The sequence below is a fragment of the Semicossyphus pulcher genome, unplaced genomic scaffold, assembly GCF_022749685.1.
Source record: "Semicossyphus pulcher isolate SPU_LCO1_2020_fin unplaced genomic scaffold, fSemPul1.0.p SCAF_7, whole genome shotgun sequence".
In the NCBI taxonomy this organism is placed as follows: domain Eukaryota; kingdom Metazoa; phylum Chordata; class Actinopteri; order Labriformes; family Labridae; genus Semicossyphus; species Semicossyphus pulcher.
Window position 1 is genome coordinate 17,181,526 of NW_027211748.1, and position 22,352 is coordinate 17,203,877.

The 22,352-nt window shown below is 41.3% G+C and overlaps 2 protein-coding genes across 5 annotated transcripts; one reads left to right on the top strand and one right to left on the bottom strand.

Annotated features, from left to right (window-relative positions):
• Nucleotides 1-235: 235 nt before the first annotated feature.
• Nucleotides 236-11,152, top strand: sppl2 (signal peptide peptidase-like 2). 3 transcript variants are annotated; one of them, XM_069685108.1, is made up of 15 exons: nucleotides 236-341; nucleotides 1,661-1,777; nucleotides 2,356-2,538; nucleotides 2,659-2,748; nucleotides 2,961-3,100; nucleotides 4,093-4,235; nucleotides 4,772-4,868; nucleotides 5,469-5,585; nucleotides 5,887-5,968; nucleotides 6,073-6,147; nucleotides 6,232-6,294; nucleotides 6,443-6,542; nucleotides 6,929-7,006; nucleotides 7,956-8,116; nucleotides 8,905-11,152. In XM_069685108.1, the coding sequence occupies exons 1-15, from the start codon at nucleotides 294-296 to the stop codon at nucleotides 9,085-9,087; spliced, it is 1,677 nt and encodes a 558-aa protein (XP_069541209.1). In that variant the 5' UTR covers nucleotides 236-293; the 3' UTR covers nucleotides 9,088-11,152. The 3 variants fall into 3 exon arrangements, with proteins under 3 accessions (XP_069541209.1, XP_069541207.1, XP_069541208.1); XM_069685106.1 differs by lacking the exons at nucleotides 7,956-8,116; nucleotides 8,905-11,152 and adding an exon at nucleotides 7,509-7,737 and having other exon boundaries at nucleotides 262-341; XM_069685107.1 differs by lacking the exons at nucleotides 236-341; nucleotides 1,661-1,777 and adding an exon at nucleotides 2,076-2,106.
• A 906-nt stretch (nucleotides 11,153-12,058) lies between these two features.
• Nucleotides 12,059-22,076, bottom strand: arhgef18a (rho/rac guanine nucleotide exchange factor (GEF) 18a). 2 transcript variants are annotated; one of them, XM_069685540.1, is made up of 18 exons: nucleotides 21,974-22,076; nucleotides 21,559-21,699; nucleotides 21,109-21,359; nucleotides 18,367-18,492; nucleotides 17,989-18,106; nucleotides 17,641-17,892; nucleotides 16,639-16,715; nucleotides 16,313-16,494; nucleotides 15,827-15,882; nucleotides 15,481-15,660; nucleotides 15,052-15,198; nucleotides 14,730-14,845; nucleotides 14,556-14,618; nucleotides 14,429-14,476; nucleotides 13,742-14,227; nucleotides 13,273-13,597; nucleotides 13,071-13,175; nucleotides 12,059-12,920 (listed from the first exon to the last, which is right to left on the bottom strand). In XM_069685540.1, exons 1-18 carry the CDS (start codon nucleotides 22,062-22,064, stop codon nucleotides 12,766-12,768), a joined length of 2,919 nt encoding a protein of 972 aa, XP_069541641.1. In that variant the 5' UTR covers nucleotides 22,065-22,076; the 3' UTR covers nucleotides 12,059-12,765. The 2 variants fall into 2 exon arrangements, with proteins under 2 accessions (XP_069541641.1, XP_069541640.1); XM_069685539.1 differs by having other exon boundaries at nucleotides 14,715-14,845.
• Nucleotides 22,077-22,352: the final 276 nt, after the last annotated feature.

Here is a 22,352-nt window from a genome sequence, read left to right on the forward strand (position 1 = left end):
ACTTTATTACTTTAAATTGTCAGATCTTGTTTAAACTATGACTAAAATGTATTAATTAAACTTTTGTTAAAGCTTCCTTTGCCACAAATTAATATAAAGACTTTTAATTTTTTACTTTTTGACTGACTTATAGTTTAACCAATCAAAGGACATGCTTGACCGTGACAGCCAATTAAAAAACTTCGTCAGGAAAGTGGGCGTGGTTTGTTGAAACAGCTGGTGGGGGCTCGTGTGAGGGGCTCGAGCCGAGCGGTTGGTTAGTAGATGGGGGAAACAACAACAAGCTAGGCATCATGAGGGTCCCTGAAACACTGATTTGGGCCGCTTTTCTCATCCAAAAGGTGAGAGAGACCAAGTGTATTTCTTCGAAAACAGTTTCTCTGCGCTTTCACTTCGCATTAGGGCACGTGGCTGTCACGGAAAGACCGTTTTCTTCTAGCCGTGTTCAGGGTTTATTAGCTTGGATGCTATGGTGGTTAGCTTGCGGAGATCACCGCGGGGCCCTGGAAACCCACACATCACTCACCTTTTTGATATGATGTTAACGTTACATGATTATTGCTGATTCACCGCATCAATGATTTGACTGAAAGGTTTATAACTGACTGCTTTTAAGTTGTCACTAGTAGACATTGGACTGGGAAATGTTAGCTAACCATCGGGCTAGAGATAGAAATCAGTGGTAACGCGTCTGAATTTGGGACCTGAGGGTAAAACATGTCACTGCTGATTGTAATCATTGCTGGAAACACTGAAACCCGTTGAGGCAAACTATAATTATCGTAATCTGGTCTGTATAACGGAATAATTAGTTTTTACACCACAGAAAAGCTTTTCCAGATCGGGTACTGAAAGTAATGTAGTCAGTAGTACAAGTAGCACCATTGGCCATATCTTGCCAGGTTAGTTGGTACATCTGACGAAATTAATTATTAAACTATTATTGCAACAATCCTGCAATAATTCCTTTCTCATTCCTTAATTTCTTGGTTTGTCTTAACTGTTTTCAGAGTTTGAAATAGTGTTTTCCCAACATTTCTATCAATCAATCAATTTTTTATCCACCACTTCTGAAATTAATGTTAAAGAATTATATTGTAAACTTTGAGTTACTGATACCTGTTAGAAATATGGAAATGAACATACAGTATACCCTTAATCTCTGACAGTTCTTAATTTTAAAATTGCTTTTTAAATACAACCTGCCACAGGCTACATTTACCTTGGCAGGTGGCAGGTGCTAATTTAATTCCCTGACAGTGGTGTTGAATCATCATTATGGTTACGTTGGAGGCTGTAGTTTGTGAAGTTGTTGAAGTGTATTGAGTTTCAATGTCAGTGTTTCCTAGCCTATTGTGGACCCCATTAATCTCAACTAGGTAAGACTAAATTCTACGATTCAGCATCACCCAAAACTACACTGTGTACACAAATATTCAGTGTTCATATTTTTGCTAATGTTTAAAAATAAATGAAATGCATACAAAAAAAAATCTCTTTAAAAGGTGTCATCTTTAGTTTGACCTTAGCATGTCCAACTGTTTACCACAAAAACAGCAACAACAGTTTATGTGTGGCTTGAAATAAAGTCCCTGATCCAAAAATCACAGTTATAAAAACTTAATTGACATGTGCACTCACACAGACTTTGTGCTGACAGGTGGTGGGAGAGTACGGCATGGCCCATTTCAGTGACAAGGGCAAAAGCAAAGGAAAGGATTACTGCATATTCTTCAACTCCCAGTGGGCACGTCTACCTCAGGACCTCAACAAGGCAGTAAGTAAAGGAGAGGTGTTACCAGGTCTTTGTATACCATGATAATAATGACTTTTTGAATAATGTCTTACAAAGTGCTTTACAGGCAGAAGGTTGGGGGACTAAAGTAAGAACCTATATGCTGGTAATCAATATAATGTTTTCAGGAAGCTTCATAAAGGGTACTGAAATCTGATCTCTGCTCTCTTGCCTGTCAGGACACTCTACTACCTATGCAGCTACTTTATAAACCTGCAGCCATGTCGGCGATCTTTATGATTAACATCAGAGTGTAATGGGCCCCAATAATCCACTGTAAAGGAAATAAATGCATGAGCTACAGCCTCTAGGTAATTATTTAGGTTTATTACTGCCTCTCAGTTGACAGCAGTTTTTTAATAGCGACCAAATCCAGCAAAATTTCATCGATTCATGAAGCATTTTTTTTTCTAACAAAGAATAATTTTATCTACCCTTTTAGGAAATTAATATCAAATTAATTCTGTTATCATCAAGAACTTTATTTATTTATATTAAGTGTTGATCCATGATAGAATTTCCACCAGCTTTGGTTTAATTGTAAACTTTTGGTCTTGTAGTCACGTCTCCAGATCCATGACCTGACAACATCGGTCCTGTGCTCAGCCTCTGAGGTCCCTGAGGGAGGCTTTCCGAACCGCATCGCCATGGTGATGAGAGGAAACTGCACATTCTATGAAAAAGTTCGACTGGCCCAGATTAACGGCGCGAAGGGCCTGCTTATTGTCAGCAAGGACAGACTGGTAACCCTGCTTATAAAACTACGTATCTTAAGACTGTTGTAGTCACCGTGCATCAAGATTGAACAGAAAGTGACACTTCAGAAAACCCAAATGCAAGTTTTTTTTTTTCTGTAATTACAGACGCCACCAGCAGGAAACAAGACTCAGTATGAGGAGATTGACATTCCTGTAGCGCTGCTCAGCTACTCTGATATGCTGGACATAAGCAAGGTGACAAACAAACCTACTGTACCATTATCTTCTTGATTGGTAGAGTTAATTAACTGTGGGTTGTAGAAAGTCAAAGATAGAAACAGATATTTGCCAAATATAAAATCATACATATTTGATGAGAATCCACCAGGGGGAAGTTTGTTTATTTTAGATAAACATTTGCAATCTTTAGACTTCAGCTGACCTAATGTTGTTTCTAACTCATGCAGACCTTTGGTAAAGGGAGACTGGTTGCCATGTACGCGCCCAATGAGCCAGTGTTGGACTACAACATGGTGATCATCTTCCTGATGGCTGTAGGAACAGTTGCTGTTGGAGGCTACTGGGCGGGCAGCAGAGACAGCAAGAAGTAAGTGGGCACAATTAAGTGAAATATTTGGAAAGTGTGCGTTATCACTGTCAGAAATAAAAATGCTTTTCTGGGTTTGAGTGTTACATGTGCATAGAAATACTTGTACTTGTGCACTACACTACAAGAGGACTGTTTAAATTAATTAAAGGTTTTAAGTTATAATAGTTTGAGTAGAGGAAACCCTATTTCCTGGTTACAACAATGTTTTTAAATCCCAACAGAGACCAGAAGTAGTTTACTTTATGTAAAAATGAAGTATTGTAAGGAAAAATAAAGTAGTTGATTGTCATGATGATGCAACTTGTAGTGTACAGTTTACCCAACTCTCTCCTTTTCACTACATTACTTTATTATAGTAAACTAAGTTTCCTTCTGACTGCACATACCATTCTTTCAGTTTCGAATGTTAAAATTAAATCAAAGTTAATTTATTCACTGTTTTCTTGGCAAGGAACTTCAAGCTCAGTCTTTTCTCTTAGAGGAGCGTGTATCCACCTCTTCTCTTCAAACTCAACCGTCTGTATCTCACGGCTACAACTCCACTAAAGGGCACTGTTGTTTATTTGAGGCCGAATGAGTGACTCACTGGCTTAAGCCAATCCGTCTGAGTCCGTCCTTCCTGATGGAGTTGCCAAGGTGACTGAGGGCACAGTCAGATGGGGTCTCTGACGCACAGGACTGCAGGCAAAAAAACTGTTTGGAAAATGAGTGTATGTTTTCAACTCGGGAAGGAAGTGAGAGCCAGGCAGCCATGTGATGGTAAATATTGACAGAGAAAGGTCGGATGTTCATTCTTGCTGCTTTGGAAAGTCACCACTAACAGTGAATACTGTTTGATGAAACAAGTTAAAGACAAAACCAAAGACAGCATTTTGCTCACAAAGCTGGTACAAGCAGATGATAGAGTATAGATTCTGATCATTAAAAATATCAGTGTCCCAAACTAGCCCCTTTGTGTGAGCATACCACTCTGAATGTTCCTCCTGCAGGCGCTACATGAAGCACAAGCGGGACGACGGTGCAGAGAAGCAGGACGAGGAGACAGTAGACGTCACGCCGATCATGATCTGTGTGTTCGTGGTCATGTGCTGCAGCATGCTGGTGCTACTCTACTTTTTCTACGACCGCCTGGGTACGACACAAACAGACACACTTACACTTCATTCATTTCAACACACATAAGAAAGCACTCTAAGCTGATCTTGATCAAAGGCACTGGTCACCAAAAGGCTCTTTGGTCTGATTCACTTTAACGTGACCAATAGATTAAAGTTGCTTTCAGTCCCGTCTGCTCACCATTTATTGCTGTGGGTTTGCCTCACAAAGTATAATTTTTGCTCCTCCCTTGCTATGGTCTTGCATGGCTCAATAAGGCATTTGCTAAGGTTACAGCAGGCTTTGTGAAGAACCGACAATGTTTTCCTTGTCAGAAAAATGCCACCTATTTTTAGCTTTGAAGTAAAGTCCCAGACTTGTAGACTTATAAAGATAACATTTCACTCAGCACACAAATTACAGGACACACACTGATGAAACTGTTTCCATTATTAACATTTAAGGACTCACTTTTGTCACAACACAAAGCAACACACAAGCAGCGATAGAATATGAGTGGATATCGTGTGATAACATGTTCTAATCTGCCTCCACTGTTTCCTCATTGTTTAGCCATTTGGGTCATAGCCATCTTCTGCGTGGCCTCCTCTGTCGGCCTCCACAGCTGCCTGTGGCCTTTCGTCAGGAGACTCCCTTTCTGCAAGTGCAGGTGAGACATGGAAATGTGGTTTTCTAATAGTCTACTGTCACCACATCTTTTTTGTGTCTCTATATAGATGTATATGTTTTGTGAACTTTGCCTTCAAATTCACTGATTTAAGCAGTCTTGGGGTTTAGGCCCCAGATCCCCCATTTTTGATACGACCCTGCTTAATGAGGGAAAAGGATGCAAGATTAAACTAGATTTATTTAGTAGAATAAAGTTAGTTACAGCATGGATTGAGGTAAAAGAAAGGGAGGAAAAGGGCTGTGGGATGCTGCTTAATTTAAATAACGAAAACATAATTAATAGGACTCATAACAGAGAGTTTAAAGAGATCTCCCCGACTCTTATTGTGCGTGCAATACTTTTCAAAACCAAAAGCATCTGAAGCAGCAACCCCTTTTCTAACTGAAACTAAAACCCCAGGTTTTTTAGATAAGGTTTCAAATTTGAGTCTCCTCTATAAAGTGGTATCCTAGAAAAGTTTTACTCTTACAACTTATGCGGTCAAAGATAACGATAGATATAATTTTAGGAAACACAGTAATTCCAAGTCAAAACCTTGTGACAGAACATGTCTTTATCTGGACTGTCTTTTGACCCCAGGGTGCCAGAGAACAACTTGCCATACTTGCACAAACGGCCGCAGATCCGCATGTTGCTGCTGTCGGCCCTCTGCATCGGTGTCAGCATCACCTGGATGGTGTTTCGCAACGAAGACCAGTAAGTGCACGGACAACACCAGCTGTGTTCAACTTCAGATCTATTTTTAGAAAATGTTGTTCAAGTGTTAGAGCGGTTGCTCATAAAGCCAGATTTGTGTCACTTACTTGCGACTGTAGCTAATTATTTTTTTAAACTGGATTTCGGTGTCTGCCTACATCTAAGTACTCTACTGTAGGTGCTTGTTGTGTGTATGGTGACATAATGGTAGCTTTTTTCTGTCTGTATGTGATGACATGTTGGAGGAACATTATATGATGATGGTGTGGGCTGACTCACAGTCTGGTTATGTGCCCTCCAGGTGGGCGTGGGTGTTACAGGACGCCTTGGGGATCGCCTTCTGTCTCTACATGCTCAAAACAGTCAGACTCCCCACGTTTAAGGTGGGCTTGGACTTTTTTAAACTACAATGTCAAAAAGAGCAAAAGGCTTATTCACTGTGTAATTGAAAGAAACTTAGCTGATGTATTCTGTCTTTGCTTTTCAGGCGTGCACCTTATTATTGTCGGTCCTTTTTGTGTATGATGTTTTCTTCGTATTTATTACACCCTTCTTTACAAAGGTAAGTTTTAAACTGTTTTCACTTTATGCGTACCATCTCTGTGTGTGTAATGCATCCGTTAGACCCGTGACCTTTTCTCCACAGAGTGGGGAAAGTATAATGGTGGAGGTAGCGGCTGGTCCCTCTGACTCCTCCCCGCATGAAAAGGTGAGCTTGTTTTCAAATTCCACAACTCCCTTTGGGTGGGGTGGGGTTTAGTCCAGTCACAGAAACTCCTGCTCCTCCAACTCTAAATGCCACTCTCAGCTCAGAGGGAAAGAAGTTGATAGTAACACTAATGTTTGTGTGCCTGCAGCTTCCCATGGTGCTCAAAGTGCCACGGTTAAACTCCTCTCCTCTGGCTCTCTGTGACCGGCCCTTCTCCCTCCTGGGCTTTGGAGATATTTTAGTACCAGGTAATTAATTGTGTCATCACATCAGATGGAACTGAGTCAATCAGCTGCTTAAAGCTCAACATTTTCCTGGGCAGAACCACATAATTATTTAACCAACAATGAGTACAGTTACTGTATTATTTTATTACATTTATTTGCTATTTATTGCTATTATATAGAACATTAAAAGATCTAGCTCTCACAAATTAATAACTCACAATAATGTCTTTATTTATTTCTGAACCATTTAATTTAATTGAGCTTATCTGGTGTTTTAGTGTTATTATAAGATATTGTTAACTGCAGGGGATCTCTTTGTTTAATTTGCATGGTGAATTGGGGCTGAATACAGTAGCTGCTCTTGTTGCTTCACCTAAAGGCCCCGTTGTTTGTTTGTTTTCTGTAAGGTCTGCTGGTGGTGTACTGTCACAGGTTTGACATTTTAACGCAATCCTCCAGGATCTACTTTGTGGCCTGTACAATTGGTAGGTACATGCTGGGGGGCTGATGAGGGTTTGATTTGCTGGAATGTTGCTGTAGTGTTATGAAAAGGCCCAGTTGGATGGGAAGAGCATAACATGAGGGGGAGGTGGAGGATAACATTTTACTGGAAGTGCTCTTAAATAGACATGGACCTTCTGCAGGACTAGAAGATAGAGAACAGTGGTAACAAGATCAAAACACAGTGTCGCTCTCCTGTGTGTCGCTTTATTTTTTCTGTTGTAATAGCTTTTCTATAATAAGCCTATATGTTTGTTTGGTCATGTTTGTGCTGTCGGATTAGCAAAAACATTTTGGACTTCCTCCATTTTCTCACAAAAGTCAAATTTGACACTGAGCTGAAAACAAACAAAAAAAATTTCCACTCTAATTATTACTTGTGCATCATCTATACCCCTTTCCCACCAAAATTAGCGCATTGACGCAGGTTTTTCAGACCCGGAAGAACCGCTAATAAATGCCGATTGTCTCTTTTCCCATTGCCAGTGGAGTGTACTGCTTTCGGTCTCTTTTCTGCCATGTCACCTTCTGATGTCACAAATGGCGCCGAGAAATTTGGAACAATGTTCAAGCGCTGCTTGGACGAAGATGGGTGGAATTTGTAGCTGAGATTCTGGGAGTCGCGGAACTTACTGACGGAGCATAGCATCGGGCCATAAAGGGAGAGGAGATTAGCGTGTCGACCCAGGTTTTGTGTTCCCATCGATGCCAATCGGAGCCGAGGCTATAATTACCTGGGTCTACTGCAGTGTCATTTGTCCCTGGTCTGAATGCAGATTGTAACCTTTCCCACTATGCAGAAAAGCAAGGTTTTAGCGGGTTTTTTGACCAGTGGGAAAGGGGCTCTAGCGTGTTGTCTTAACATGAAAAATGTTGAATTTAAAAATGCTGACCTGGCACGTGTTGTTTCTGTCTGTGTTTCTCTCCCGTCAGCGTACGGCATCGGCCTGCTGATCACATTCGTGGCCCTGGCCGTGATGCAGATGGGTCAGCCGGCCCTGCTCTACCTGGTGCCTTGCACTCTGCTCACCAGCCTCACTGTAGCGCTGTGGCGCAGGGAGTTGCCCCAGTTCTGGACTGGAAGTGGATTTGTGGTGAATACCAGTTTGATATGACCGCCTACAGCTGAAGAATGAAAAGACTTAAAAACAAAAAAAAAACAGAAAAACATCTAGTTAAATTTCATGCAGAGTAAAGTAGAATTTTAAGTTGAGTAACCCCTTTAAATAATTCCATCCGTTCCAACTGCCTCTTTCTTTTTTACTGTCCCCTCCCACCCCTCCCATCGCTGCCTCTTGCCCTTTATTTTACTGTGGGTGTGCTCTAGTCTGCTGCTGGGGGCTCAGCTGTCTGTGAATGTCACTGCAGGTATTCTATCTGGGCTTTGCTACTTCACATTCTACCATTAAAACATCCATATCGTACTTAAGGTTTCTTTTTTGTGGTGTTTTTCCCTGAAGAGTAGATGTTTGTTTACATTTTACACATATCTGGGATAGATAGTTAACAGCTAACAATGCTATTACTGGTAGTGCTAATAGTGAAGTGATGTCTTAGATAAGATAGCTTGTTAAGTATGTAGTTTAGTGGGACTCACCCCTGTGGGATTTGCTCTGATATGTTTCCCCTTTCTTTTTGCATATCTGAATCTATGTACAGGAATACCTCTGACATCATTAAGGCTCCTTTAATTGGGGTTTAACTGGTTAAAGCAAAACGCAAACCGTCCATATAGCTTCAAATCTACCTGTTAACAGAGGAATCACTATATATTCTTTGTCTTATCTGCAGCTGTTCTGTTTTCTGTTATCATTGTTACACTTTATTTTCTGCTCGACGCAATCCAGCCATCTTATATAGACACTTCTTTTGTCCCCTGCAGCCTGCCATAGTGCTCGCACCCATCAACTGTACACAAACTGCAGCCCCGCAGACAGAGGGACCATCGACTAAACCTGAGCCACAAACTGCAGAGGCCACAAAACAGAGTGAAGGCTCACCCCTGCACTCACCTCAGGAAAAACTTCCAGCTGAGAGAGAAGAAGAGGCAAACAAATCTGACTGAAAGGACGTCTAAAGCGACAGCATTTTATATTTGAGTTTATGTTTTATTTGTTGTTGAGGTTTTTTTTCTACATCTTGTCTCAGTCAATGGATATTTTAAGTACAGACATTTATTTGCACTTGGTGCGAAGGGAAGAGCAGCGGAGGCTCTGTGATTTCCTGAATGGCTGGCTCAGCGGGGCACCGGTACTGGAGGTCGAGGCATTAAACTGACAAAACACACCGAGTATAAAACCTGAACAGAAGCCTCAACACCTACATCTACTATCAGTCAGGAGCACCTCGAAAAGGGAATTTAAAACCTCAATATGCATGCTACGCCAGCTGTTGAACAAAACAATACTCCCATGATACTAAAAAAAAGGCTCTAAGCATCCCCGACGGCCCGCTCAAACCAACATTTGAAACGGCTATCAATTTCAGTGGAATCACTTAATGGATTCATTTATCGGGGCGAGGTGAAGCTGCGCTTATTTTTTCAACTAAGAGCTATCATAACTTCAAGCTGTGTTTTTACCACCTCTGATGCTCCTCTAAAACCAAATTATAGACCTGCAGGGCAACTATTTTGATCATCAAAAAAAGTGATTTTTTTTAAAGCAAAAATGCCAAAGACTAGAAAAGGTAGTTTGTCTATTGACTATATTTGAAGCTTTTCTGTTACAAATTAAAATAAATGTAATATCCTTTACATTTCAAGCTGGGCATTTTCTCTATATTCTGACATTTAGAGTAAAAAACTATGGTGAACAAATGTTTGGCAGGTCTTTAGTGATGGAGGTAATTGCAAGCTGCAACCCTACAGTTGCACACAAATTTATAATATAAAATAAATGTGCAATTTTGAGTACTAAATGCCAGGTAGAGATGAATGGAGAGAAACTAACGCTAGTGCATCCACGTTTAACTACATTATACCAAATAGCCTCACCTTTGGAGGGAAGTGTTCCACTCGGCCCCTCTCTGGTGTAACCAGGCTTTAAACGTCTCAGTATGCTTGAGATGGACGATATTGACCGTGTCTAATGGAAAATAGCTGTTCCTAATGACTACTCTTGAATGGGTATTTAATAGTAAAAAGCCTGCTGGAGTGGATGGGGCTAGAGATGCTATGAAACACAGAAATTAAGATGCAAAGGCTGTTTTGGAAAATTACAAAAGCTGCATTACAAAGCTTGTCAGTGTCAGAAAGGTGCGGAGGAAGCAAGTATAAGCTGCTGTTAGATGGTCCAATGAGCACTTCATTTGAAGCATACTGACACCTTTACGCTGAAAAGCAAACAGACTACATAAAAATCCGTTTCCACTCTCTGTATCCCTCCATGACATTAAATGACGGACAAAGACTTTCAAACCCTTTAAAATGTTGTGCTGTCGTGGTTGTTGATCGAGCCAAAGCTCTAAGATTTGTTCTCTCATCTTTCTTTTGATATATTTTATTTAGCATGCTATGATTTAGATTTTTTTAATCGGTAACCGGTAGTTACTCATACTGTCTTAAGACTTTGTGTTGGCCTTAAATGCGTCCATGCTGGAGGGTGAAGCAGAATGTGTAAAAGTTGTTTTGTGAAAAACACTAGTACTGTACCCTGAATGAGGAGGTGCTGCAGTTTAACGTGCAAGCTGAGGAGCGAGTGACGTTTTTTTTTTTTTTCTACCGATGTCTTTTTGTTAATTTGTGTGACAAATTAGCACAATATTTTTGAATTTATAGGCTGACAGAAGTTGCCAGTTCATGTAATTATATATCTACGTATACTCGAATTGGGTCAAAAGAATTGGAACAAAGGTGTCAATATATCCAATATTCATCCTGCTTTTTCTGACCTGAGGGTATCATTCTTTTTTTATGAGGCCCATTAACCAAGTGCAACATTTGTGTAGGATTAAAGGGTCAAAATGTGAAAATAATCGGGTCAAATGAGCAGTTTAGGTGTCTGGATGTCTGCCCTTGCTGATTCAATAACAGTGTTCTCCAGGAGATTACTCTTTCACCAGTAAAGTTTGTTGTCACCAAGTGGTTTTTAATGCCTCTGTGGAGGAATATATGGAATAAATAAACATTGTATCTGATATTTGGTGTGTGTTTGATTCGTTTAAATAGCTCTGAAAATGTCTCACAAATGTTGATGCAGAACATAAATCAGCTGCCTGCAGTGGTTTGTGAGTCTAAATGTGTCTTTTCATCGTGTCCCTCCAGCTGTGAGAATGCGTCCGCTGCTGTTCGGGCTCTGCAAAAATGAACAGCAGTCTGACAAAGAGCCTCTTTGTCGCTTCAGCTCAGTCACTCAAAGTGGAGACCTCTTCATACTGGATGACTATGTGATAGACTGACATGCTGTTTCGTGGACGGGTTTGCAAGCAATCTTCCTTTGAATAAATATCTATAAAATGCCTCAGCAGGTGTCAATGTACAGGTAGTTCATTAACCTTATAAGGAGGTAGTCTTTCAGCAATAAGGAATCTTAGCAACTGAATGAAGTAATGACCTGCCACCTTGAATTTTGCTGTCTTTTTGTGTGTAAAATGTCCCATGTATGTTTCCTTGCTGAGCTACAGTGGCACAAAGAGGAGAATCTGTCTATAACAGACTATATGCCTGAAAGACACTCACATGATTTGTAACACTTAAGACTGCCAAGGCCCCATATTAGTGTCACATGATCGTTGAAATAATATGACTGTGGAACTGGCTCCTGTCTTTCATAATGGAATCATGTCAGGAAGTGCTGCACGTATATGGTCACCTGCTTATTGTTTTATGAAAGACCTGAAAAACTGTCAAGTTATCCCTTAAAAGTTCTTGATCTTAGATACACACCATGAATTCAAAAGCCAGGACCTGAATGCATCATGACATTACATATTGTGTTTTCAGTCACCTCCAGTTTGGTGTTTTTAAAAGCATCATTAAAAACTATTGTAGGTTTTCTTCACTCACATGATGTCAATTCACAAAAATGCCAAGAATGTCAACTCAACCATCTTTTTATTCCATGACCCGTTAGTTTGGATGTGGAGAAAATTTTTACATGGAACAAAAAGTGAAAGCAGTCGATGTGTCTTAACAAGAGAAAATCATCAACATAATGTCAAACATTATTTAACAGGGAAGGTCAGCTGATAGTATTTACAAACAGTAGGTATTCAGCCAAATGTAGTTTCCTCAGATTCCTTTCAAAATAAAACGTCTGTGCTTAGCACTCACATCTAAACAGATGTAAAGTTGTGCAATCTACGGCCTCCTCACCATATTCATCATTCATTAAATTAAAAAGTCAGCTTGAGAGTTAAGACGTGAGTGCTAAATGGTTTAAAGACAACCTACTTTCATTTAAAATAAAATGCTTAAAAATAAATTCTCCTAAAAGTCTTTGGAAAAGTCTTTTGTTTTTTAAAATATCATCAATCCTAATGTACAAACGGGCTGAGCTATTTAAATGTTTTGTGCAACCTCTGCGTCAAATGTCGTTACATTTTTCCAAACTAAGCTTAATTAAACCCAAACAGCTGGTTTCCAGTGATACAGTCCCGTAACAGTGTCGGTCCTCTTCATACTGGACACACAGAAGTCATGAAGTCATGTGCAGTGTCTTTTCACAGCTCCATCAGTCTTTCCATGTGTACAAGTCTCTATGATGAAAGAGGCGTCATCCACACTCCAGTCTGTCGTTATGGATTAAAGGAAGATTACCTTCTCTTTGCCTGGTTCCAGAATGTCTTTGGGGAAAGGAGGCGGTGCTGGGGGCGGAGCATCACTGCTGCTCCTCTTGTGTGTGCTGAAGGACTGAGACGTTTTCACATTGTGGACGGCTCCTGTTGGGTTGGAGGCTCCTGCAGGAAATGAATGGAGTTACTGCAGGTACCTGTACAGCAACACTTCAAAATATAATAAAACCCCTCCACTCATATTCATTTCAGACTCTATCATCTCTTAAAAAGCTCTTCCTGGCCTCTTTTGATTGTTTCTGTGATTGTCCGTACCTGACTGACGAACTTTTTGAGGACTGGCGTTCCTTTTGGCTCTCAGACTGCCTCCTTCCTTCCCAGTTACTCGGATCGGCAGCACCTGGTTCACATCTATAGAGGCTGGAAGTAGATGCTGATTTAAAATACCAGTTAAAAAAGATTTAAAATTTCAAACCCTTGTACTGAAACATTCATGTAAACAGATATGTATCCTGACCCGCACTGTGCGCTCTGTGGTGGGAGCTCTTCGTCTTGAAGCCCTTTTCCTTTCCCTTGGACAGAGTGGCCAGCTTGGTGGGGATCTGCTGCTGCAAAGCTGCAGGCTTGTGCACCTGGTTGGTGGTGCTGATCAGCTGGATGGGCAGCTCAGGTTTGGCTGGTAGGGGGCTGATGCTCTCCCTGCGTGGTGGAACCTTTGGAGGAATTTCTTTGGGGTCTAAGGACGTTGGCAAGACGTGGAGCTTTGGAGGTAAGATCGGATTCCCTCCTCCGTTCACAATGCTTCCCCTAAAGGATTGGTAACTGGACAGACTCCAAAACCCCTAGAGGTGAAACAGGAAGTGATTAATAACCTGAAAAAATTACTAACATTTGTACATATATTTTAAATTTCAATGAGCACAGAAAACTCATGTACAGGTGAAAACCCCAAAATGTGAATAAACAACCAGATTCCGATTTCTCACTTGTGTAGGGTCATCATAGTTGGACTGTCCTTGGTTTGGGAGGCTCTTCTTTATTTTCTCCTGCAGCTGCTCCAGACGCTCCCTCTCCTGGTTCAGACGCTCCTTGTCCTTGTCTACCGATTGAGTGGACTCCCTCAGCCTCTCCAGGTCCTGCTGATAATTTCCCCTCTGTTTCTCCAGCTCGTCCCTCTCGTCATTCAGCTTCTCCTCCAACTTTCTGCACTCCTCCTCCCTCTGTTGCAGCTGAGCGTTCAGCGCCTCAATCTGTACCCTCTGACGCTCCCTCTCCTTATCCCAGCGCTGCTGCTCCTGTTGATGCTGTGCCCGTAGCTTGTTCAAAGTGTTAAGTTCCTGCTTCTGCTTCTCCGCGGTGCGCTGCTTTTCCCGCTCGAGCAGCACACTGCTGTAACGACGAGCCGGCTGCTTGGTCTTTGTCTGGAAAGCTTGCTGCAGCTCTATCTGGCTGTCCTGCTGGGCGATGATCGCCTGCATGTTGAAGAATTTAATAAGTCGCAGCGAAACATGAAATCTACCACAGGAAAATGGCGATGGGAAACTGATCTTATAAATCAAACATCTAGCTTCACAAATTAAGCCAGAAGCCGAACTTTAAAAGGCATGTTTGGAAGAAACTTGTAGACACCAGGTGCCTGTTAAATGACATAAATTACAGAGCAAGCATCTTACTTGTAAGCTGTATAGCCTCTGTGCGAGCAGTATCACCCTGTCACACACCTAAAGAGAACAGTGACAGACATCAACATTTCTGTGTGCAAGAGAATAAGAGAGAATACTGCATATTAAAAGGGGTTACCTCTGCCTCACGGGCAAGACTGAAGGCGTCACTGCAGTTTGGCATGTCGATTTCGTCATCAGCCTTGAATAGAAAATAGCACAGACAGTGTAAATACTTAATATACAAGCGAAACTAGTATGTTCTTACCAGAATGAAAGTAAGCTTTGGTTCCTTTACTTCCATCTCACTCACAGACTGTTCCAGACTCTCAGAGAAGTGTGTTTCCTGCAGCTGAGGGTCACCAGTGGTGTTACTGTCGTACACTGGACTGTCCTCACTGCCGTCTGGCCTCTCAGCTGCATCTCCATCTGAGACGATTAAAATCATACACATCCAAAGTCAGTGACACCTTAACAGAATACAGTCTCAGAAAACAACATTGTAAACCAAGCTGCACTTTTGTTAGCTGGTCATTAAGTTGAGTTTTGCCTTTGACTTTACTGTCAACATTCCAACATCAACATGCATAAAAAGTGGTAAATGTCACGACCACTTAAGCTTTATGTCAGCTCACTTGTCATGGCGCTTGCAGCAGGGTTACTGTCAGTCTCTCCAAAGGTCTCGTCTCTCCTGAGGGACGGCCTCTCCTGCGTCTCACTCTCATCAAGAAGAAGGTTTGGGTCTCTTATTTTGGAGAAAAGAAGGTTCTGCAGGTTTTCAACTTCAGAAAAAAGAAAAAAAAAAACTTTTAATCTCTTTTTGAAACAAACTACCATGTGCTCTATGAGTCATTACTTGACAGTACTGAAAAACAGATCATATTTCACTATTTCAGTGCATAACTTCAGAATTAATAATAAAGAAATAATAATGTTTTCAAAGTTAACCAATGCAGAAACAACTAATCTTGAATAAAGCCTCTTTATTCCCACTAAGGCTAACAAGAGTAATTTACAACATCAACTCTTGAAAACAGAGTAAACACTGTAGTCTCAACCCTTACCCTCATCTATGGCTCCTTTGAGCAGTGTCTCCCCCTGCTGGAGGTCAGTGGCATCTCCTCGGAGCAGCAGCCCTTTGTGGGGGGTTTCCTGCTCTGTCACAGTCTCGTAGAGAGCAGCAAAGATCTGCTGCTTCTCTGTCAGACTTTGTTTTATCTGGTCATCTCTCATCTTTAGAATATCTGAAACAGAAACAGTGCAAGCATGAAACTGCCATGTATTTGATGTTGGGATTTTTCGCACCACATAAATATTTATTTTATTGACTTCATTCAGTCAGTTTACTTTTCCACCAATCACTGCCCGGTTGTTTCTGAGTGGTTTAGTAAGTGGCCTCGACTGACTTACCTTGATACTGTTGCAGTCTAGCAGTCAGCTCGCGGTAATGCTCCTCTTCTGGATAGCTAAATCACAAACATCTTACTCAGTACTGTTGTGTTGAGACACTTTTTTTTTTTACATTTTGAACAATTGTTCATTTTATCAGTTTCCATATAGGATGCTCTCCGTATTGTGCTTTTAGACATGAATGATATGGTGGGCACATTTATTTATTTGCCGATTAGATTATGAGTCTTGACTGCAAAGCAAACGTTTTGGCTTGAATGTGAAGCAAAGTGCCTCAGTGGGATTTCCTATCAACTACCACATGGCCCCGACTGATAAGGCTTCAAAGATTGATTACTATTTAAAGGATGAACTGTAATAATGCTCTTATTTCAGTCTTGCAACCATCATCCGGAATCAATGCCAAAGACAAAAGTTGTTGCAACTAATATCAAAGTAATACAAGCAAAAACATCTCAGCTCTCTTCCTTGAAGTCTGCAGTTTACCGGTTTACAGCTTCCCGTATCAGCACTGTCCATTCACTGTGTTCCTCTCTGGAGCGGGTGTGGATCTCGTACATCTCCGGCTGGCTGGTGGTGCACGCACAGATAAGAAACATGGCTTTGTCCTCATGAGCCACCTCCCTGACTATCAGCCTTTGAAGGGAGATCACTGATGGTTTGTTATCCTACATGATAATACAGCAGGTGTTATTATAAATCAAAAAAATGTAACATGTTTTAGAATAAATAATGCAGCAGGTAGTGATTGATACTTGAACTGAACTTATCTGTATCAACACAAATCTCATTAGAGATTGGGCAGAACTCACCATAGTAGCAAATACAAGCTTCTGATCTTTCTCTTGTAAGAGGAGGAGCACGTCTGACAGCAGCACAGCATGGATGTCTGCAGGGGGGGACACAGATGTTTCTCAGTAAGTGCTCAATGTTTTGATACGAACTACCACTGAAGAAGGACCTCGCATTTTGTGTGACTGTGATCTTTGAAACAGTAATTATGTCATAACAAGACTAGGTAAAAACCTAGTGTCTGGCTGATCGCATCAGGTCAATGTGCGCTTTTGTGGGCAGTGTGTTACAAGGACTGTCCTTATGAGGCCGATGACAATGGGTTTGAAAGCAGGTGCGCGCTGCGGACGTAGGTGAGGACAGCGGAAGAGCAGTGGAGGAGAAGCCCCGCCTACTCCCAAAAAACAAAGACAAAGTTGCGTCAGTGGAGGTCCAATATGCTCCATGATCTGCCATTGCAATGTTGCAACTCTCTCTCTCTACGGCTCTGAAGGTACCGTCACTCACTCAGTCAAAGTCAGTCAGTCAGTTACTCAGTCAGTCAGTCACATACAGACCCATGTGTAGGGCTGGACCCAGCGGTCAGCCAAAAATATGCTGCTCCACTAATTCTGTGAATCTTTCTGCTTTCACAAAAGAAATTTGCCCAAATAAAAACAAAGGAAAGAAATACATGCACTAATCCAATGAGTCAGCACTCAATTGATGTATCACCCCTCAAAGTTTCCTCTAATCATATCATGGCAGGCACACGTGTACACAGGCTTTGATCGTAAAACTGCTCTGTGGTGGCAGATATTAACCCTGCTGAAGGCAAACAGGGTTAAGTGTGTTTCTCATTTTAAACTACAGTAATTACCTCTGTAATAAATGTGTCATTTTAATATGACCTTTTATGCAATAAGCCATGTTCTTCATTGAACTGCTGCGACCACTGCAGTTTCCACACAGGCCCGATGTTAGGAACATCTAGCTTAATGCTTTACATAAATACATGACAGGAATGTCAATAAATGTGTCACCTTTTTGTCTTCCCGTCGTCTTCCAGATGACGGTGCCTTCATGGATCAGCGTCCTGTCTCCCCGGATCAGATCCTCCCTGCGGAGCAGCTGGCCGTCCTTCAGCCGGCCCAGGGATTTTGGCTCAAGACGCAGGCCGATCTCTCTCAGACGAGTGGCTTTCTCATACTCACAGACCTGATCGTTCACCTGGGAGATGGTTTCTTTGATCAGAGCCAAACCTTGAACCAGAGACTGGCGCTCCTCTGTGTCATCTGTAAGTAGCATAAAATATATACATACAATCAGAGTACTTTATAAATGTAAACATTTTATACTGATATACAGGGAGGTGACTGGTAAAATGTTACCTTCGGTGTTCTGTATGATTCGCTCCACCAGGATGGGATACTTTGTGATGCGTTGAGTCACCAGAAGAAAACACTCGGGGATCCCCAACCGTCGCACGATAGGCAGCTGCCCTATTTTCTGTTTAAAAAAAGACGTTTTTGGTTTTTCTAGGAGTTGCCTCATTACAGCCAGCGTCCTTTCATCAGTGAGAGGTTAAGTGTCACACTGTGTATAAGGTCATCACTGTTGTTTTTTTGTCTTCCAGATTCAGCTATTGATGCTGCACAATACCAATTCCAGTGTGTTTTCTCTGTGACCAAACATTCACAGGCCTCACTGTGTCCTGAGGATAATCACATACATGTGCATAAATTGATCAATGGGTGTCAATTGCTTACCCTTATAAGGATCTGCAGTTTCTTGTTGTTCTGCAGCTGATCTTTGTAGAAGCTGATGGCTTCACTGTGATGACTGCAGAAAACACTGTAACACTCGAGCATTCCTTCTCCCATTGCACCTGAAAACTAACACAGAAGGAAACAAAACCAGCATTTATTTGTGTGTACACTTTAATTGGTTGGATGCAGTAAAAATAGTCAGTGTAGAGAGCTAAAAGGGCAGAACCAATCCGCTGTAACGCCATCCCTGTGGTCATTTGACGACTATATAGCTATAATGAATACCTATAAACAGATATCTGCATGCAAGTGCAGCTCATGATCCCTTCTTAGACGTTCCTTGTCGGTTCTAAACAATGCAGTACACGGGAAAAGCAAGTCTTTATCGCCAACCGCTGGCTAAACTGGAAGCCTTAAACATTTTTTGCCATCGCTCCCAGTGGCAATATCGTTGTCAGACAATAGTTCTTTAATAGTTACTTTAAATGGCCACTGCTGTTTTGGCTAGGATTGAAGTCAGCTGACACTTAGTAATGCCAGAAATGTGAAGTTATCCTCTGTTCACTTGCAGTGCTACAAAGGGTTTAATTCACAACAGAAAGCTCTGGTGTTTTTATCTTTAATTCTGATTCCTCTAAAAAAACCGATTGACCACAGAAGTCAAAATGCTTCTACAAGAACGTGAAGCAGCATCATTCCAGGGCTCATGGGGTGGACACACCCATCTGCAGTCCCTTACAGTGGTTCTCAGGCATACCAGCCATTCCTATGGACACCTGTACACTCAGCCAACATGTGCAGACAGAGTGACACGGATGGGGAGAGGTGGATGAATTTACTGCACAAAAAGCTGGGTGCAGCTTAGCACAGGAAGAGAGTGACATTGGATGGAGACATGGATGGATAAACTATACAAAGAGCTGGTGTAGCTAAGCAAAACTTACAGCATAGGGATGCATTAATGACAATTATTTATTCCTAAATACATTTTAGATAACTGTTGTGTGGACAATGTCACTGCTTCATGTTGGGCTATAACAGCAGGAAAAAGCACCTGGAAGCTATGGTAGCAGAGCAATGTAGACACAGCATGTATTGTTGTCTAGGACAATTGCATTTACTGATCAAATGCTCCTTAATTCGGCTTTTAAAGACTTCCAAGTTAATTAGTTTCTCCAGTTTGAGGTGACCCTGGAGCAGATCGAGTTCGAGGAATGACAAACATGATATGTCCATGTGACCGAAGGATGTGGCCACTGAGAGTTTTAGGAGACAGTAGAGAACATAAGTAAGAAGGCAGATCATGTAGTATCGCCCTGTAAAGGAAGATGTACCAATGTTCCATCCTGTGATTATATAATGAAGACAAGCCAACTTTCAAAATGCAATGATGGGTGTGGAATCCCAAACCACACACGAATTGCAACGCTGCATGATACTCTGAGTCCAGCATTTTCAGTGAAGATGAGGTAGCATGCATATAAAGAATGTCATCGTAGTCAATAACTGATAAGAATGTGGCTCAAATTAGTTTTTTCTTGCAGCAAAAGAAAAACAGCTTTTGTTTCTATAGAAGAACCCTAATTTCACTCTCAGTTTTTTTGTGAGGCTCTCAATATGATTATTAAAAGACGGGTTTTCCTCTAGTAACAAACCCAGATACTTACATGTTGTCACACGTTTAATGACCTCGTCCTTAGAAGCACATCATTTTTGTCAAGTCTTAATTTCCAAAGATTTCTTTGTATAGTATTAGAAGCGGCTTGTAAGTCATTTATTGCACTCGTTAAGGAAGACGAAAAAGTATAAATAATGGTATCATCAGCATAAAAATGAAACTTTGTGTCGGTAACATTTTTACATAAATTATTAATATAAATAATGAATAAAATAGGACCTAGTATGGACCCTTGTGGGACACCATTTTGTGTATTTAAAAAGCAAGAAGACAAACCATCTACTTGGACACATTGTGTTCTACCACCTAAATAATTTTCAAACCATTTAACAGAACTTGTAGACAATTCTATGTTAGTCAACCTCTTTAGGAGAACACAGTGATCGACGGTGTCGAAGGCCTTTGATAGATCTAAAAAAAAGTGTTCTTTAGAGTCAATAGCATTTAAGATGTCATTTAAGACCTTCATTGCGACAGTAACTGTGCTGTGTTTTTTCTGAAACCAGACTGTAGGTCACTTAAGATGTTGTAATAAAAAGCCTTTCAATTGATTACTTATAAGCCCTTCCAAAACCTTGGCTAAAACTGAAAGTTTGGATATAAAGTCTATAATTGTTTGGGGTAGTTGAATCTCCACCTTTAGGTACCGGGATCATGTTTGCTGCCTTCCAGACCTCAGGTATTTTACCACTTTCTATGGTCAGTTTAAAAATAAAAGTTATTGGCTCAGCAATAATCTCTGCAGCAATTCGTAAGAAAAACGATCCAGGACCAGCTGATTTCTTAGTCCTTTTATGGAGAACTCTGCAAGTTGGGTTGGAAAAGACATGCATGGAAAAGTCTTCTCACTTGCTATTTGTTATGTTGACATACAAACTTTACTGGCACTTTGACCTGAAGGCAAGCAAATAATATTTTAGCACCCTATGACTTTGCATGTTTGGCAATAAATCTCCTTTTTGATCATGAAGCCCTGGATGCCCCCTCACTGTTGCAACCCATTGGTTTAAGAAGATCATTTAGATGAATTGGCTTCCCCCCATTTGCATGAAAATTGTCCCTACCTGAGAGACGAGAATATCCCCCAGCTGTGTGATCTGGTAGTTGTTCGGGCTTTCTTCTTCCTGACTTTGACTTTGGTGCATTTTGAGGTGGTTGAGGAAGCGCTGGTGGAGGCCGAGCAGGCCTTCCACTCCGAAGAAGAGCCGCTCCAGCCGGGTCTCCTCTATCAGCATAGACTGCCTCAACTCGTGCATGTAGACATGGAGGAGGATCTTTAAGGTGCGTACATGGTGCATCTCTGTCTGCATCAACTCTGTGAATTGATAGAAAGATTGATTAAAGTAGAAGAAAGAGGTTCTCTGAGTTGAAGAAAGTCTCCATCAAAATCATTTCTATCTCTGCATTAATAGTGCATATATGATGTCCACCTAAAAGACATCACTAGAAATCAAATGTAGTGGTTATTTTATTAATGTTTACAGATGGATGGTGCCTCAGCTGGTTCAGCCTACCGTAGATAACATCCTGTCTTTTAACAGCCTCTTTGCTGAGGGTCTTCAGGTAGTTCTGGTCCACAGCCAGGCTCCATGTCTCTGCCTCCAGGTTCTGGGCGTCAGACTCGAGCTCGCCTCGCAGTAGAGCATAATGGGAATCTGGATAAAAGATAGAAAGTCAGACGAATAGGGCTTGTGCTTTGTGGTCATTTGAGTATCAATATCAGTGACTTATCATTGGCAAAGTACAGGTTATATCTAATCATGTTTAAATGTCTGAGCGCCTGGTTTAGTTGTGTAAGAAACCAAGCAAATTAAAACTACATCAACATTTTCATGAGCTTCTTTCCAATAAGTAACATAGTTCTGCTGTGACAAATTGGTACAGGGAGCTTTCAGCAGTTTTTCATCCTGTCAAGAGTGACCAGCTGACCTTCTAGGTTGATGGGCTCAGCGAAGGAGGGAGCCAGCGACACGGAGTCCTCAGAGGAGAGCTTTAAACGCAGGCCATCAGCCTCATCCATCTGCGCCGCACTGGATCTAGTTGGTATGTGATGAGATAAAGCTCAGCAGTTAAAGGTGATGTCAGCGCATAGACACGCATATGCACAAAAAAAGCCTTCAGTGCTGGTGCTGACGCTTTTATCAGACTTCAATCTGCCTATCTGATGCCAAGTATAACACACTGTATCGATGTATTGAGAAATGCCAGGCGTCTGAATCTGGTAGACAACAAACCAGGAAAATGCGACTCTATTTACATTTCAGTTGCTAACTATTTGCTGTAAAACATTTCCTCCTTATACTGAAAA